This window comes from Bos taurus, chromosome 22 (assembly GCF_002263795.3).
Source record: "Bos taurus isolate L1 Dominette 01449 registration number 42190680 breed Hereford chromosome 22, ARS-UCD2.0, whole genome shotgun sequence".
Classification (NCBI taxonomy): domain Eukaryota; kingdom Metazoa; phylum Chordata; class Mammalia; order Artiodactyla; family Bovidae; genus Bos; species Bos taurus.
In genome coordinates this window covers 56,881,007-56,899,848 of record NC_037349.1, presented here as the reverse complement: position 1 = coordinate 56,899,848, position 18,842 = coordinate 56,881,007, and the positions used below count along the sequence as shown (strand labels likewise).

Here is an 18,842-nt window from a genome sequence, read left to right as displayed (position 1 = left end):
TGGAAATACAATGGATATTTTTGTATTGTACGCTAATCTAGTATCTAGCAATTTAGTGTTTTGTCTGTAGATTATTTTGGATTCTGGATGTGCAGTCATGTCATTTGTGGATGATGACAGTTTCATTTCTTTTATTCCAATCCTTACATCTTTTTTTTCTTTCTGGCCTTATTATGTAGCTAGGACTTCCAGTATGTTGGCTGACATGTGATAGCAGATATTCTTGTGTTGTTCCTGATTTTAAGAGAAAGGCTTTCAATATTTCTTCATTAAATATATTTGCTGTGTCTTTTCTTATTTCGTTGGTTGTGTGTGTGCATGCTGAGTTGCTTCACTCACGTCTGACTCTTTGTGACCCTGTGGACTATAACCCGCCAAGCTCCTCTGTCCATGGATTTCTCCAGGCAAGAATACTGGAGTGGGTTGCCATTTCCTTCTCCAGGGGATCTTCCCAACCCAGGGATTGAACCCAGGTGTCCCGCATTGCAGGCAGATTCTTTATCATCTGAGTCACCTGGGATCTAGATTCTAGATAAACAGATTTTAAATTCAGTAGGTCTTTGTAGATAAGGATGTGATCAAGGAATCTGGTTTTTACAATCACTCCTCTAAAGATTCTGCTGGTAGCCAGGTTTGAAAACTACTCTCTTAGGGAAGTCTTGGGAGTTTGAATTTTACATGCTGAATTTTAAAAAGTCACAGCTAAGTTTCTACTAACATCTATATTCCTTTACAATAACAGAATTTATATTCTCTCTGTATTTTTTGCAAAGGACTTTTATGTAATTTCATCATTTGACCCTCACAAAGTCCTATATTATCCATGTTATAAATTAAGTCTAAAGTAAATAGGAAAGAAAAACTAATTTTTTTGTATTCCTTCCAAATACTGTGCCAAGTGGTTTAACTTGACTCATCTCGTTTACTTTTTACAACAGACCTTCATAAAATATTCTTGCCCTCAAAGACCTTACTTATGCTACTTGCCAGAGGACTTGTAACTAATAAGTACTGAATTGGAATTTAAGGCAGTGAAATGGTTGGGAGTTTGGGCTCCAGAATCAGTATGCTGCTGCTTCTGCTAAGTCACTTCATTCGTGTTCGACTCTGTGCGACCCCATAGACGGCAGCCCACTAGGCTCCCCCGTCCCTGGGATTCTCCAGGCAAGAGTACTGGAGTGGGGTGCCATTGCCTTCTCCGCCAGGATCAGTATACTTGGGTTCATTTCCTGATTTTGTCAATTGTAAGCTGTGTATACTTGGGCAAAGTTACTTGAGCTTCACAATCCTCAGCGTCCTCATCTATATATACATGAGTAATAATAATAATACCTACTTCACAGATTAATTTATTATGAAGATTCAGTAAAACACACAAAGAGCTTAGTACACTGCCAGGCACCTGGTAAACCCTCATAAATGCTAGCAGTGTTTATTATTATGTTTTACTCCAAAGCCCATACTTACTCCATCATGCCAACATCTCCATAAAAGAATGTGATGAAGAAAAAAAAATACATAATACCCAGTGGCTCATTATTTATTATTTTTACCTCTAAAGTCCTAAATTATATAACTTCCTATTCAGTAAGAATTTCATAGATATACTTCACAAATTTCCAATTGATAGCATCTGAGCTAACATGTTTGATGCTTTGTCTTACATGGTTGTATATAGTTTCATGGTGAATATTCCGCCCCCTTTCATGCCCCCACCAGCTGAATCCGCATTATTTCTGTAAGCTTTTGGAAGCTAGAACTAAGTTTTGCCCCTATATAATAGTACTATGAAATCATTAAAGGATGTTATCACAGTTTGCTTTCTACGATAATAATCTATATACCTATCTATCTTAAAAGACATCCCAGGGCTGCTGCAGCTGCTGCTAAGTCACTTCAGTTGTGTCTGACTCTGTGCGACCCCATAGACAGCAGCCCACCAGGCTCCTCTGTCCCTGGGATTCTCCAGGCAAGAACGCTGGAGTGGGTTGCCATTTCCTCCTCCAATGCATGAAAGTGAAAAGTGAAAGTGAAGTCGCTCAGTCGTGCCCGACTCTTAGCGACCCCATGGACTGCAGCCCACCAGGCTCCTTTGCACATGGGATTTTCCAGGCAAGACCATGTCTAATTCAACTTCGTATTTCCTTGGTGTTTAGTAAAACTTTGTATTGTTTAAATATAACTATTAACTGAATGTTACTATAATCTACTATAATCTTTAGAAAACATTTAGAAATAAATTTTATTGAAGTATAGTTACACACAATAAAATCTACTCATTTTTAAAGGATACACAGTTTGATGAGATTTGGCAAATGTATACTCTCATGTAACTCTCCCCTAGTCAGAGTAGAGAACATTTCTATCACCCCAAAAGCTCCCTCATGTCCTTTACAGTCAATTCCTGCTTTGTTACCAGCATCCACCCACCCCCAGGCTATAGGCGACCCCTGATCTGATTTCTATCACTAAAGATTTGTTTTATCTGCTCTAGAATTCCACTAAATGGAATCACATAGTGAATACTCTTTTGTATCTGATTTCCTTTGGTTTTTATAATGTTTTTGAAATCATTCATGTTGCATATACCAGTAGTTTTCTCCTTTCTGAGTCATAGTTCTGAACGGCTTATCCACTCATCTGTTGATGGACATTTGAGCTCTTTAGCTTGGGAGTATTATAAATGAAAGTGCCATAAGCATCCATTTCCAAGTCTTTGTGCGGTTCCTGTTTTTACTTTTCTTGAGGAGTATCTAGGAATGAAATTTCTGGGTCAGATGGTAAGAATACATTGACTTTATAGAAGACTGACAAATAGCTTTCCAAAGTGGTAGAACTATATTACACTCCCTCCAGCAATGTGTAGCAGTCCTTAGGTGTTCTATTCTCGCTAAAACTTGACAGTATGTCTTTTTCGTTTTAGCCATTTTAGAATATATAGTGGGATTTCCTGGTGGCTCAGAGGGTTAAGAGTCTGACTGCAATGTGGGAGACCTGAGTTCAATCCCTGGGTCAGGAAGATCCCCTGGAGAAAAAAAATGACAACCCACTCCAGTATTCTTGCCTGGAAAATCCCATGGACAGAGGAGCCTGGTGGGCTACAGTATCCTTGCCTGGAAAATCCCGTGGATGGAGGAGGAGCCTGGCAGGCTACAGTCCATAGGGTCACAGAGAGTCGGACAGGACTGAGCAACTTCACTTTCACTTTCAGAGTGTATGGGCTTCCCTTGTGGCTCAGCTGGTAAAGAATCCACCTGCAATGCGTGAGACCTGGGTTCAGTCCCTGGCTTGGGAAGATCCCTTGGAGAAGGGAAAGGCTACCCACTCCAGTATCCTGGCCTGGAGAATTCCATGGGCTGTAGTCCATGGGGCCCAAAGAAAGGGAAAGTGAAAGTCGCTCAGCCATGTCCAGCTCTTTGCAACCCCATGGACTGTAGCCTACCAGGCTCCTCCGTCCATGGGATTTTCCAGGCAAGAGTGCTGGAGTGCCTTACTGTGGTGTTAAGTTGCATTTCCCTAGTGCCTCTATTAAGTATCTCTTGTATATCCTTTTTTGGTGAAGTATCTATTCAAATCTTTTGCCCACTTAAAAATAAGTTTCTTTGTCTTCATAATATGTATAGTTTCTTTATATTTTCTGCATATAAGTCTCTTGTCAGTTAAATGTTTTTTCTTCCATTCTGTGACTTTTTTTTTTCATTTTCTTAGTGGTATTCTTCTAAGAGTAGATTGCAATTTTGATGAAACCAAACTTATGTTTATTTTTCTTTCACTGTTAGTTCTTTTTTTTTTTTTTGCATCTTACAGAAGAGATCTTTGCTTATCCTAAAGTTTTGAAGATTTTTCTCCTAAATGTTTTTCTAGAGTTTTACAATTTTTGATTTTACACAAAGGTTTATGACACATTTCAAGCTAGCTTTGTGAGATGAAGGTGGAGGCTTGTTTCTTTCCAGTTCTTCCAGGACCATTGGTTGAGAAGACTTTTCTATCTGAAATATTTTGTTGAAATTAATTAAATTATTTATGATTGGGCTTCCTAGGTGGTTCAGTGGTAAAGAATCCACCTGCCAATGCAGGAGACGCTGGTTTGATCTCTGGGTCAGGAAGATCCCCTGGAGAAGAAAATGGCAACCCACTCCAGTACTCTTGCCTGGGAAATTCCATGGACAGAGGGCCCTTGAGGGCTACACTCCATGGAGTCGCAGAGTTATACATAATTTAGCAACTAAGTAACAACAACATATATAAACACACACATATATTTTTATTGCACTTTGTGTTATTGTGCTTTGTAGATACTATGTGTTGTGTTGTGTTGTGTTGTGTTTTATAAATGGAAGGTTTGTGGTAGCCTTGTGTGGAGCAAGACTATTGGAGCCATGTTTCCAATAGTATTTGCTCACTTTGTGTCTGTGTCATATTGTGGCAATACTCGCAATATTTCAAACTCTCTACCAGCAAAATGATTATGACTCACTAAACCTCAGATAATGGTCAGCATTTTCTAGCAATACATTTTTAATATTTTAAAATTAAGGTAGATATGTTTTTTTTGTAGACATAATGCTATTATACACCTAACAGACTATAGCATAGCATAAACATAACTTTTGTATGCACTGGGAAACTGAAAAATTTTTGTGACTCACTTTGCTGCAATATTCCCTTTTTGATGGTCTAGAACCAAACTGACAGTATCTCTGAGGTCTGCCTGTACGAACAATGGATTATTATTCAGCCACAGAAAGAAATGGAGTTCTGATACTCTATGTCATCCATTTCAGCATGAATGAAACTTGAAAACATTGTGAAAAAGAGCCAGATACAAAAGGACAAATAGTGTATGATCCCACTTACTTGAAATAACTGGAGTAGGCTAACTCACAGAGACCAAAGTAGAATAGAAGAAACCATGGACTGACGGGTGAATGACAGGAAATTATTTCTCTTATTGAAATATAGTTGATTTACAATATTATGTTAGTTTCAGCAAAGTGATTTAGTTATATCTAACAACAGACTGGTTCCAAATAGGAAAAGGAGTACGTCAAGGCTGTATATTGTCACCCTGCTTATTTAACTTGTATGCAGAGTACATCATGAGAAACGCTGGGCTGGAAGAAGCACAAGCTGGAATCAAGATTGTCGGGAGAAATATCAATCACCTCAGATATGCAGAGGACACCACCCTTATGGCAGAAAGTGAAGGGAACTAAACAGCCTCTTGATGAAAGTGAAAGAGGAGAGTGAAAAAGTTGGCTTAAAGCTCAACATTCAGAAAACAAAGATCACGGCATCTGGTCCCATTACTTCATGGGAATTAGATGGGGAAACAGTGGAAACAGTGTCAGACTTTATATTTTGGGCTCCAAAATGACTGCAGATGGTGACTACAGCCATGAAATTAAAAGACGCTTACTCCTTGGAAGAAAAGTTATGACCAACCTAGATAGCATGTTGAAAAACAGAGACATCACTTTGCCAACAAAGGTCCATTTAGTCAAGGCTATGGTTTTTCCTGTCGTCACATATGGATGCGAGAGTTGGACTGTGAAGAAAGCTGAGAGCCGAAGAATTGATGCTTTTGAACTGTGGTGTTGGAGAAGACTCTTGAGAGTCCCTTGGTCTGCAAGGAGATCCAACCAGTCCATTCTGAAGGAGATCAGCCCTGGGATTTCTTTGGAAGGAATGATGCTAAAGCTGAAACTCCAGTCCTTTGGCCACCTCATGCAAAGAGTTGACTCATTGGAAAAGACTCTGATGCTGGGAAGGATTGGGGGAAGGAGGAGAAGGGGATGACAGAGGATGAGATGGCTGGATGGCATCACCGACTCGATGGACATGAGTTTGAGTGAACTGCGGGAGATAGTGATGGACAGGGAGGCCTGGCGTGCTGCGATTCATGGGGTCGCAAAGTGTCAGACACGACTGAGTGACTGAACTGAACTGATGTCTATTTCAGATTATTTCCATTATAGTTTATTATAAGATATTGAACATAGTCCCCTGTACCATAAGTTAATCCTTGTTGCTTATCTATTTTATGTATAGTAGTTTGTATTTGTTAATCCCATACTCCTAATTCACCCCTCCCCTTCCCTTTCCCTTCAACCAGAAGTTTGTTTTCTGTGTCTGTGAATCTGTTTCTGTTTTGTGTATAGATTCATTTGTATTATTTTTTAGAGTCCCCATATAAGTGGTAGCGTATAATATTTGTATAGTAGTATAATATTTGTATTTCTCTTTCTGACCTAACTTTACTTGGGGTGGTATTTCCTAGGTCCATCCATGTTGGTACTAATGTTTCATTCTTTCTTTATGTCCAAGTAATATTCCATTGGATTAATATATACCACATCTCCTTAAGCCGATCATCTGTTGATGGATGCTTGGGTTGTTTGCATGTCTTATATGCTGCTTTGAACCTTGGGGGTGCATGTATCTTTTCAAATTACAGTTTTCGTATTTGCTGGATATATGGTCAGAAATGGGATTGCTAGATCATATGTAGGCCTATTTTTAGTTTATTACAGACCTTCCATATTGTTTTCCAAAAAAACAATATGGAAAAGTTGGCTGCACCAATCTACCTTCGCACCAACAGCGTAGGAGGACTCCCTTTTCTCCACATCTTCTTCAGTATTTATTATTTGTAGACTTTTTAATGATGGCCATTCTGACTGGTGTGAGGTGGTACCTTATTGTAGTTTTGCTTTGCATTTCTCTAATAAGTAGCAATGTAGAGCATCTTTTCATGTGCCTGTTGGCCATCTGTATGTCTTCTGTGGAGAGATGTCTATTTAGGTCAAAAAAAATCTATTTTTTGATTTTTTTTATTGAGTTTTATGCACTGTTTGTATATTTTGGAATTAAGCCCTTGTCAGTTGCATCATTTGCAAATACTTTCTCCCGTCTCATAGGTTGTCTTTTTGTTTTGTTGCTGTTTTCCTTTGCTATGCTAAAACTTTAAAGTTTTATTTGGTCCCATTTGTTTATTTTTGCTCTTATTTCTTTTGCCTTGGGAGATTGATTTAAGAAAATATTGATCTGATTTAAGTCCAGGAATGCTGTTTTGCCTGTGTTCTCTTCTAGGAGTTTTATGGTATCAAGTCTTTTATTTAGATTTTTAAACCATTTTGATTCTATTTTTTTATATGGTGTAAGAGAAGGTAGTCTAATTTCATTGATTAACATGTAACTGTCCATCTTTCCCAGCATCACTTACTGAAGAGACCATCTTTTATTCATTGTATATTCTTATCGCCTTTGTTATAGATTAATTAACCATAGGTATGTGGGTTTATTTCTGGTCTCTGTATTGTATTCCATTAATCTGTATGCCTGTTTTCGTGCCAATACCACCCTATTTTGATTACTGTTGCTTTGCAGTATTATGTGAAGTCTGGGAGTATTATGCCAGGCAATTCTTATTTCATGGGCATGGAGTTTCTGTTTTAGACGATGAATTATTTTGGAAATAGATAGTGGTGATGTTTGCACAACATTGTGGGTATAATTGATGCCGCTGAACTTAAAATGGTTAAAAAGACAAATTTATGTTCACATATATATATACATACACATTATAGATAGATATATATAGGCACAATAAAAAAATTAAAAAATATTCCATTCCTCCCTCCTGCCTATACTTTTAAAATTCTGTATATTATAAACACTCAATACCTTGTTGTTATTTTCCCTTCAAACAGTAAATTATTTTTTGAAAGAAATAAAAAAGAAAAAATCTTTTAAATTTGCCCACACATTTGTTATGTCTGAGACTCACCATTCCTTTGTCTAGATCCAGATTTCCCTCTGATGTTGTTAGCCTTCATCCTGAAGTGCTTCCTTTAGAACTTTTTGCAGTGCTAGGCTGTTGCTGCTGAATTCTCCCAGGTTCTATTTGCTTGACAATGTCATTATTTCACCTTTAGTTTTTAAGACTATTTTCACTTGGAATATTGGAAAATTTTCTTTCAGCATTTAAAAATCATCTAGTTTGTGTGGTTTCTGAAAAGAAGTTAAAAGTCATTATCTTTGTTTCCTCTAAATTAAAATGTGTGTTTTTCCCTCTGTCTACTTTTAAGATTTTCTCTTTATAACTTGTTTTCAGCAATTTGATCATGAAGTGTCTTGATGTACTTTTCTTTGTATTTATTTTGCTTGGAATTCATTGAATGTGTTTGATTCATGGGTTCATAGGTTGGTTTTGTTTTGTATTTAATTTGAGGGAAAAGAGAAAGTGGTAGTCGCTCAGTCGCGTCTGACTCTTTGTGACAGCACAGACTGTGGCCCTTAAAGCTCCTCTGTCCATGGAATTCGCCGGGCACGAATACTGGAGTGGGTTCTCATTCCCTTCTCCAAGGGATCTCCCTGATCCAGGGATCGAACCTGGGTCTCCTGCATTGCCAGCAGATTCTTTACCCTCTGAGCCACCAGGCAAGCCCAATTTGAGGGAAATTTGGCCTTCATTTCTCCATTTTTTTTCCTGCCTCTCCTCCTTCTTGGACTTTTGTTACATTCATGTTTGACCACTTAATTTTGTCACACAAGTCACAAAGGCTCTATCTTTTTCCAAATCTTTTTTTCTTTTATACCTGGCCTTTATAGTTTCTATTATCTATGGCTTCAAGTTCCCTGATCTTCCATCACACATTCTTAATTACTATTATTCTCATTTTTCATTTCAGATATTGTATTTTTCAGCTCTAGAATGCCTATTCAGTCCTTTTACACATCTTAATTTCACCCTTCATTGTGTTCATGTTTTTATTCAAACCCTTCAATATTTGTGTTAGCTTTCAAAGTTCTTGTCTGATATTAACACCATCTCTGTCATTTTTAGAACTGTCTTTGCTGACTAATTTTTAATCATGCCTATGGATCACATTTCCTGTTTCTTCACAAGTCTAACAACTTTTTCTTGGATAGTGGATATTGTGATATTTTGTGTTGATTGTTTGAATTTTGCTATCTTCCTTCAAAGAGTATTATGGGCTTTCGGCAGGCAGTTAAAATACGTAGAGATGAATTTGGCCTTTTCAAGGCTTGCTTTTTAAGTTTTGCTATGTATGTGTGGGACAACCTTAACTTATAGTTAGTTTAGCCTCATTTCTAAGGTATGGTCTTTCGGGGGTGCGTGCTGAGTGATCCAGGTGCTTAAGGGGGTCCACACTTGAATGTCTCCTAGCATTGTATGACCTCTGTGAACTGTGCTCCCTGCTGCTCATGTTTTCCCTGGTAATTGTTATACATCATTGTTATTAGCCCTGCTTTGTGGTCTCATTCTATGCATGCTCTTATTCAGGCTCAAACAACTTCTGAAGCTTTTTCTCAGTGTAGCTCCCACCTCACTATTACTCTAGCCCATAAACTCCAGGATCTTCAGCCTCCCAGAACCCCAGTCCCTGTCTCTTCTCTTAGCAAGACCTACATGTTCTGCTTCTGTCCCCCTTCCCTATACTGAACTCCAGAAAGTGCAGTGGCTCACTGGGGTGCACATAGGCCTAACCCCTTTTGTCTGTCTTCTCCTGAGGACAGCAGTGCTATGCTCTCTATTGTCTGCTGTCTGGAAAACAATTGTTTCATAAATTTTGTTCAGTTTTTTCGTTGTCTAGCTGGAGAGCAAGTCTGGTACTAGTTATTCCATCACAGCTAGAAGCAGAACTCCAATCTGCATTTCAGTCTCATGGAAAAATAATAGCTTATAGCTGTGTTCCGACTCAAGGTTAAATAGGGATGAGTGAAATATAGTAAAATAAATCACCAATTGTGTAATCAGGTACCCTATAGCTTGGAGAAACTTTAAGTTTTCACTTTAAAGTAGAATGCTTTAAGTTATATTACCAGTTTAATTTAAGGTTCATTCTTTCTCCCAGGCCATGCGTATTTCTTGACATTATCCCTTCACAACCGGCCTTTAGTTGATCTTCAAAACAAAAGAAATCTAACTCTAGTGACACTAGCTGTCTTCTGTGATTCCTAACATAAAATTAGGAAAACTTGAGTATATTCTGTATATGCCTTCAATTACTGAGGTGCAAATAATAAGCTCCAATTTGCTTCAAGGTTACTGGAATTAAGTCATCCAACCATATTCTTGAGGTCAAGTATACTAACATTTGTATACAGTTTCATAAAGAAAATAAAATCTTTATAAGATATGGATGTGTAAGATCTGCTTTTGAGATTATGTCCAATTTTGTCGATTTAGTTGGCAAAGCGGTTGCCAGGGTATAATGTGTTACACTTTTCACACTGTGAGTCAGTGTGTTCGCTAGAAATGCCATATAAGCCTGAAGGCTTATCTGAGGACAAAGGACGATGAGGGGAGGAGAGAGACGGAATGGATCCATTTTGAGGTGCTGAGGATTAGAAGACTCCTCAGATCCCTAGGAGATCCATGTTTACTGCACCAGCCTTCAGAGTAACCAAGACGCGGAAACAACCTACATGCCCTTCCACGGACGAGTGGATAAGGAAGATGTGCCACATGCACACAATGAGACACGATCCAGCCCCCAAAGCGAGGGAAACATGGATGGACCTCGAGGACATCATGCTAAGTGAAGTAAGCCAGTCGCAGAAAGACAAACACGTCGTGGTTCCACTCATGAAAAATCTAAAATAGTCAAATGTGTAGAATCAGAGTGGAATGGTGGTTGGCAGAGGCTCGAGGTGGGGGAAACGGGGAGCTACTAATCAATGGGCTAAACAAGACAGTATGTTCTAGAGATCTATGCAGCCTTGTACCTAGAGTCCACAGAGCTGCATTGTATGCTGAAAAATTTAAATGGGTAGATCTCACGTTAAGTTCTTGCCACCATGTGTGTGCTCAGTTGCTCAGTCGTGTTTGACTCTTTGCGACCCCATGGACTGTAGCCCACCAGGTTCCTCTGTCCATGGGATTCTCCAGGCAAGAATATTGGATTGGGTTGCCATTTCCTACTGCCATAAGAATTAAATTACAAAAAAAAAAGGATTGCTGATTGTGTTCATGATATAAAGATCTTACAAAAATGTTAAAAAATCAAGGTTAAAAAAAGACTGAAGTCCAGTTCTTTAATGACTTTCAGGTTTTTAGCACATGCCTGGTGCTTTGACTTTATGAATGGAAAAAGGTGGCATGTATCCACTGGCTTAATCTAAGGTGTCAACAATCCCTCTCTGAAGCTATTGAAATAAGAGGAGTGCCCACAATTACTAAAGATCTTCCGGTGATAAAAGAGAAATTGCATAAACTCCTGGCTCCATGCATGAGAATGATTCAGCGTTTCATAAAAAAAAAAAAAAATACTTTCATTGACTTTCCAGTTAGGTTAATTTTCAGGAATACTTTCTCCTCATACTTAACCGTTGAAATGCAACAACTTCTCACTGCCCCCCAGGTCGCAGGCATACAGCCTCTGAAAGCTGGTCCGAAATCTGCTTTTACTGTGTCTTCTTTATAAGACAGCAAAGAGACTGGCTGAATGGCTGAGCCGGAGCAGAAGTCTACCTGCTGGCAGGAAATTTTCTTAAGCCATGTAAGCAAGGACAAGATGACTGATGAGGCAAAGAGCATGCTCCAAACCTGCAATCGACCTGCAAGAATCAGTACCTGGCCTCGTGCTTATCAAGTGCACTCCCCAGGGGACCTGATTAAGGAAGGAAAGAAATAGGATACAGAGCCACTGCCACAGACACGTGGTGGGAACATCTACCTAACAAAGCTCTTGTTGAAGCCATGCCTAATGAGCTTCAGATCCTCCAGAGAAGGGGGTGGAGTCTGAACAGCCATGAGTAAGCAGTCAAGCTTTTAAACCATCAACTACATGCTGGAAGGAAATTTTCCTGAAATCTGTTTTGGCTTTATAAACAAAATGTAAGGAATAGTGCTTTCTTGATGATCTGATCATCAGAGTGATGGGCTGTGTGATAGGACGATGCCATCAGGCATAGTGAGACGCTAGGATCCGTTTTCTCTACGACACTAACTGATTCTGGACGCCTTGCCCTTTAAGTTGTTGTTGTTGTTGTTGTTGTTTTCCTCCTTCGTGTCATTTTTCTTTGGCTCCTATCTCACAGGTACACTGTCAGCGGTTACAATGTCCTGTTATCAAGACGTTTTTAATTCTCTTCTGCATGTGTCAGTTCTCATCGAATGTGGGCGTAGATGACGTATTGCCAGGTTTCTTGTGCAGAGACTCCTGTGAATCAGGTTCGTTATCTGTGGTGCATAGACTTGGTGACCTTTAGTGCAGGACCCAAGTCCTCCTTCCCCCAGCTGAGGACTACGTCCCCCAGTAGCTGACAGCACTGACTGCTGAAAGCTTACAGTCGAGTTTCTCTCTGGGCATTGCCCTCAGCCCTGGGCAGCTGCTTCACCCCAGGTTACGCTCTCTCCCAGGTGCCGCTTACATCCAGTACATGGGCTTGTACAAAGACCCAATCTTCTCGTTTTGACTTGAGGCAGCTTTGAAAGGCCACCCCAGCTCCAGAACTTTTGGCAGGATTGGCTGAAGCTTTGTTGCAGCTTCTTCACAGCTCGACTTCTCCTCATACGCAGTCCTGCTTCCCTCACTGCCTTCCAGGGCTTGCTGCTGAGAAGATCCCGGCTGACCCTCCTGCAGGCAGATCTCCACCTCCAGGTCTGTGTCCCAGGGAACCTCCACTAAGGCAGGTGGTGTGACCTCAGCCCTGCCGGTGTCCTTCACAGCAGTGGTACCTGTGTGTCTTAGGACAGGTCTTCCCTCTTGCCCCATTTTGCTCCCAGTTCTTGATTTCCATGTTTTCCATAGAATTTCTTCTTTGTGTGGAGATTTTGAAGTTGACTAGTGGAGGTTATAAAAATGAGGTTTCCAAATAGATTAGATTATAGGCTAACATTTATTCAGAGAACCACCTTTATTGAAGAGGTCTCCACTGGTAGACTGAAGTGTCAAGGATTTTTTTTAATGTTATTTTATCTCTTCAATGTTTGAAACGTTTATTTGGACCATCCTCTATGTTTTCTTAACTCTTTTAAACCAAAGTTGATGGTCCAAAACAAAAGATTATTTATGGACACATATTTTCCCACTGTTGGTATTTGCTGTTCAGATGCTAAGTCATGTCTGACTCTTTCGTGACCCCATGGACTGCAGCACACCAAGCTTCCTTTTCCTTCACTATCTCCAGGAGCTTGCTCAAACTCATGTCCATTGAACTGGTAATGCCATCCAACCATCTCACCCTCTGTTGCCCCCTTCTCTTCTTGCCCTCTTTCCAGAATCAGGGTCTTTCCCAATGAGTTGGCTCTTTGCATTTCCTGCTGTGGCTTTCTTCAAATTCCCTAGCTCTCATATTCTTGCTGGTAACATTTAGACAAGTATTATATACCTTCATTCTTTTCTTTAAGATCTTTGTTCTATTGTTTTGATAGCTTGCTCTAATTATCTCCCTACCCATTAATTTTTTTAACTGAGGTATAATTGACAATCCTACCCCATTGATTCTACCTGGAAGTTTCTAATTTTATTTAAATAGCCTGTTTAACCAAGTGGAATTCAGAGACTGGAAAAGCCATTGAGAAAATGCTAAGTATGCTAATATAGTACAAATTTTTATTTACTTAAATCACATATAAACAAAAATGTGTTACTGATCAAACCTGGCATCCTCTAAACGGATGTCCCCTGTTTTACAGACTAATAGACACTGAAGGACCTCAGAGATCATCTAGTGCAAGCGCCTCGTTCTGTGGAGGCCCCAGGGTGAGGCGACAAGCACCAGAATGTGAAGTTAGATCCCTCATCTGTCAATTCAGAAACCGTACTTCTTCACCACAGTTACCACTGAATTCCTTTTCCTTTCTCTCTAACTCCTTCCATGAACCCAGGACATTCTCTTGACTCAGTACTTTAGATACCACAGTTATTTTAACTTCATTATCCTTTGAACCTCAAGCGGGTTTCTGGCATTCCTTTTTCCTAATTCAGTTATGCAATCCATCAGCAGAATTTAACCAACACAAATCAGTTGGGGTGAGAAAATATTTAGGCACTTTCATCCAATACTAGGGCTTTTTGTTTTTTAAAAAATAACCTTATGAGACTCTTTTTTTTTTTTTCCTTTTAATCTGTGCCTGTTGACTCAGAGAACCAAGGACCCCAAGTGGCCCGTTTGTATGGGCTGCTAAAATACCAAAGACTGGGTGGTTTATTAAAAACAGAAATTTATTTCACAGTGTTAAGAGGTTGGAAGTCCAAATCATGGCATTGGAAGACTCAGTGTCTGGTGAAGGCCTGCATCCTGGCTTATAGACAAAACCTCTTCACCGTGTTCTCACGTGGTGGTCCGGGGCAAATATGTGTTCTTTGGCCACTTTTTAAAGGGCACTAATCCACTTTCTAGTAGATTTCCAGCCTCTTAATCACCTCCCAGAGATCCCACCTCCTAATACCGTGACCTTGGGGATTAGGTTTCAATATATGAATTTTGGAGGGACACAAACATTCAGACCATAGGAGATATGACTAATACAAAATTCAGTGTTATGAGCTGTATGATGTCCCCTCAAAATTCATATGTTGAAAACCTAAGTCTCAACACCTCAGAATATGACTGTATCTTGAGATAAGTTCATTAAAGAGGTAACTACATTAAAATAGAGATGAGACTTTTTTGGAAGCTGTGAAAGAAAGTGAAAAGTGAAAAGTGTTAGTCACTCAGTTGTGTCCAACTCTTTGTGACCCCATGGACTGTAGCCTGCCAGGCTCCTCTGTCCATGGGATTTCCCAGGCAAGAATATTGCAGTGATGAGTTGCCATTTCCTTCTCCAGGGGATCTTCCCCACCCAGGGATTGAACCCATGTCTCCTTCATTTCAGGGATATTCTTTACCATCTGAGCCATCAGGGAAGCCCTTTGTAAGCTCTACTTGAACCCTATGTTGGAGAAGGAAATGGCAACCCACTCCAGTATTCTTGCCTAGAGAATCTGGTGGGCTGCTGTCCCTAGGGTCGCACAGAGTCGGACACAACAGAAGCGACTTAGCATAGCATGAACCCTATGTACTAAAATAATCAGAAAATGTGCAAGTTCCTTTTACAAAGCACCTTACATACTATGCTTCTTTGTGTGAGTTTTAGCATCACTTGTGGCAGAATGAAACTATTATTCTGATCAAAAAGTACGTGCAAATTAGTTCACACCCTGTATACTTAGTCTGCCCCTGAAATAAATTGGTTAGCTAAATGAGTAACAAATAAATTATTCAATGATGCAAATATTCATCACAGAAAGGCAGGCTGAGCTTTCAACTTGAATAAGAGTCTTAGAATTACTCTAGAGAGATAAGACTGGTGCCAAGTGGAAGGAGCAAGGACTCTAATTTTATTTCACAAATATTTTCCTTTCATATCTCTGGTCTTTGTCAGTCTCTCTAGAGTCACCAAGAGAGACAGGCAATTGATAGTTTCTTGCAGTAAATCATTTTGCTGAGAAATCCTGCATAGCAGGTATTGCCTGACTTAGCTGAGAATGATAAACTAGCAATGTTGTTATTCAAGTTAGAAGGACCTGAAGGAGCATAAAAACTACCTGCGGTGTTGTTGTCATGGTGTCTCTTTAAAAGAGTGATAAAGAACTTCAGTTTTGGGTGGGAGGTGGCTTGCAACTTTTTTTTTTTTTGGCTTTCAGCATGACCTGAAGAATTAGAACTCTCCAAAGCCTTCAATTTAAGTTAAACTATCCAGTAAAGAAGCCGAACCCGGTCTTGACCTTATCTATAATTTCGTCCTCTAGCAGTTATCTCCAAAGATACGCGAGAACTACAAAGGTTTCAGTTACAGAACATCTCCCAGTTCCCTGGCCGTCTCATGGAGTTTTCTCACAAGCCTGATGTGGGCGGATCTGATCTTGCTTCTTATATTTGCCCAAAATGAATGGACCGCGCCAGAATGAACCACGTCCCTACCCCAGGTTTGGCGGGTGCTGATCCCTTAAGGGCAGCACGTCCATGAGGTGTTCTCGTTTAGAAATCCTTGACTGTCCTGCACCATCACCACAACCACCACCGCCATCACCACCACCATCCCCATCAAACCACCAATCTCCTGGCGTTCTTTACTGAGGCCCTGAGATTCAGGCTGAGACCTGCTTCCTTACAAAAGACTTGTTTCCTTCCTATCTGACATAGCCCAGGTAGCAATCACATTTCATAATGTTTTTCTCCTTTTGTTCTCAGGTGTTCTAAGCCGGCTCCCCGCAGCGCACATCAACAGTAGAACACCTGGGGCGGACCTGGCTCCCAGACCATCAGGAGAGACTTGCCAACCAGCTTGCTTAGGATGTCTCCGTAGTGGAAATTCTGGGACTGGGGCCTGTTTGGAAACACCAGAGATAGTTCAGTTCAGTTCAGTCGCTGAGTCATGTCTGACTCTTTGCGAACCAATGAACCGCAGCATGCCAGGCCTCCCTGTCCATCCCCAACTCCCGGAGTCCACCCAAACCCATGTCCATTGAGTCGGTGATGCCATACAACAATCTCATCTGGAGACCCCCACCCAAAAAAAATAGCATCGGTGCTTCCTTTTAGAACAAGACAGAAAAGCACATATATCATTTTAAAGAAGCTGAGCTTTGGACTGGTCGAGAGAGGAGATGGTGGGGAAGAGCCCCTTTCTTACTGAGCGTATGTTGGCTTGTTTTGTCACTCATAATTGGAAAAAGCTCTGTTGCCCTCCTTCTGCCAAGGTGTTCCCTGCATAACCTGGGTTCCAGTAAAAGCGCCGAATGCATGCAGTGTAAGAAGTCCTTCCTTCACTCTATCTTTTCAATCACAAAGTATGTTGATTCACTAAAGTCCAGACTTTTTGCTGGCACCACCTTGACCTCCGCTGCCCTACTTTGGCCTCTCATGATCGCCTCCATAAAAGCCACAGGTGAGTCAGCTGAAATGGGAAGGAGTAAAGAGGTGTGTTTCTGGCTCCTCCACTCAAGACTCTGAGCAATGAAGGACTGCAAACAAAGTCTTTCAACCTGAAACTCTCAAGGGTAGGGTGTGGGAAAGTGTGCGGCCCAGTGCATGTTCGGCAGGTCGGACATGTGTACTTTCCTTCCATTTAATGATTAGAAAGGAATTAACTCTCCCTGCCGCACTGCAGTCCAGCTCTCACGCTCTCCTCATGGAAAATGCCACCGGGACAACACCAAGCTTCAAAACCCTTGTGCTTTCTGGCCAGGGATAAAGGGTTCCCTCTCTCCTACACTGATTTCCGCCCCTTCCTCGTTTCTCATTGTTCTGAAAATGTTTGTAATTTAATTGCTAAACATGAGAAATGTGATTAGTAATGTTTGGCTCCTCTGGTTGATTCTGTAGAAAGACTTTTTCACACGTTGACGTCAAGCACCCGCACACACGTTGGGCGGTGGTCTGCTAACAGCCCAGAGCCTTGGTCTGCCTCCATGCCAGGCTGCAGTGTCAGGGCCCGCTCCTTCCTGCTACACTCCAACATTCCTCATAGCTGGAAGAAGTTATCTGCAGGCCAACCGAGAAGACAACATCGCTCCTCTCCTACCTCCGTGGAATGTGCCCCGGTAAGAAATAAGAATTCTTCATTCAAAGCCTGGGGAGTCTGATGGTCTGCCTCTCATGAAGGGTCAGCAAATATTTTTTCAGGAATCCTGAATTATTTTCCTTGATGTGAGAGCTTAAAAATCTAGAAAAACATTATGAAATGTGATTTCCATCTACTTGGCAACGAGTGAGGGGATGGTGTTGCGTTTAAACACACACACACACACACACACACACACACACACAAAATACACTCTGTGGAGACAGGTCTTAACCTGTATGTTGGAACCCCTGCTTAAATCTCAGTAGACAAAAGCAGAGAGACGGTATATCAGAGGGGTTTCAGCACGCGGACCTGAGTCAGGCTGCCCAGGTTCGCGTCCTCGCTCCCTTCCTTACCGAGCAGGACACTCCGAGCAAGTTGCTACATTTCCATGTGCTGAGGCTCCCCCATCTGCAAACCGGGGACCAGAGTAGTCCCTACCTCATGGAGCCGTTATGAGGATTAAATTAATGTTCATAAAGCTGCTCACAGCATGCCTGGCACATATAGTAAGCTCTAGAGGTGTTTGTTAAATAAACGAAATAAAGATGCATGTCACGGCCGTGTTAGTCAGATCAGGGTGCCGTGACTACACCACAGGACGGGTGGCTTAAACAACAGACATTTACCGTCTCACGGTTAGAGGCTGGAAGTCCGAGACCAAGATGGCCTCAGGGCTGGTTCCCCGTGAGGGCTGGCCATGATGGAAACATCTGTTCCAGGCCTCTCTTGTTGGCTTGTAAGTGGCTGACTTCTCCCTGAGTCTTCCCTCTTGTAAATATCTGTGTCTACATTTACCTTTCTTCTAAAAAATATTTATGTATTTATCATCTACTTGTCTGCAAGTAAAAAATTTAGTTGCAGCACATGGGATCTTCTTTGCATCACGTGGGGTATTTCGTTGCAGTGTAGGGACTCCCTAGTTGCAGCAGATGGGCTTAGTTGCTCCATGCACGTGGGATCTTACAGTTCCATGACCAGAGATCAAACCTGCGTCCCCTTCATTACATGGCAGATTCTTAAGCACTGGGCCACCAGGGAAGTCCCCAGACTTATACTTCTTTATAAGAACATCTGTGATACTGTATAAGGGCCCATCCTAACGACCTCATTTTAACTTAATCAGGTCCGTAGAGATGCTGTCATCAAATATGGGCACAATCTGAAGTGCTGCGGGTTAGAACTTCAACAGATGAACTGGGGGATGACACCCAATTCATCCTGTAGCAACAGCAGTTTCAATGGGGGTGCCTCGACT

General features: G+C 41.0%; 1 protein-coding gene across 2 annotated transcripts in view; it reads left to right on the top strand.

The window, feature by feature from the left end:
* Window positions 1-17,485, top strand: part of SYN2 (synapsin II) — a 190,149-nt gene extending 172,664 nt beyond the window's left edge. The window contains exons 12-13 of one of the 2 annotated variants that reach the window (XR_009492416.1): window positions 16,210-16,906; window positions 17,344-17,485. Coding sequence is in view for 1 of the 2 variants with exons in the window: in XM_024983311.2 (XP_024839079.1) it covers window positions 16,210-16,487 (278 nt within the window). In the remaining variant the exon portion in view is untranslated. Of the gene's footprint in view, window positions 1-16,209; window positions 17,235-17,343 lie in introns of those variants that run through there. The other variant, XM_024983311.2, reaches the window with a different exon arrangement.
* The last annotated feature ends 1,357 nt before the right edge of the window (window positions 17,486-18,842 follow it).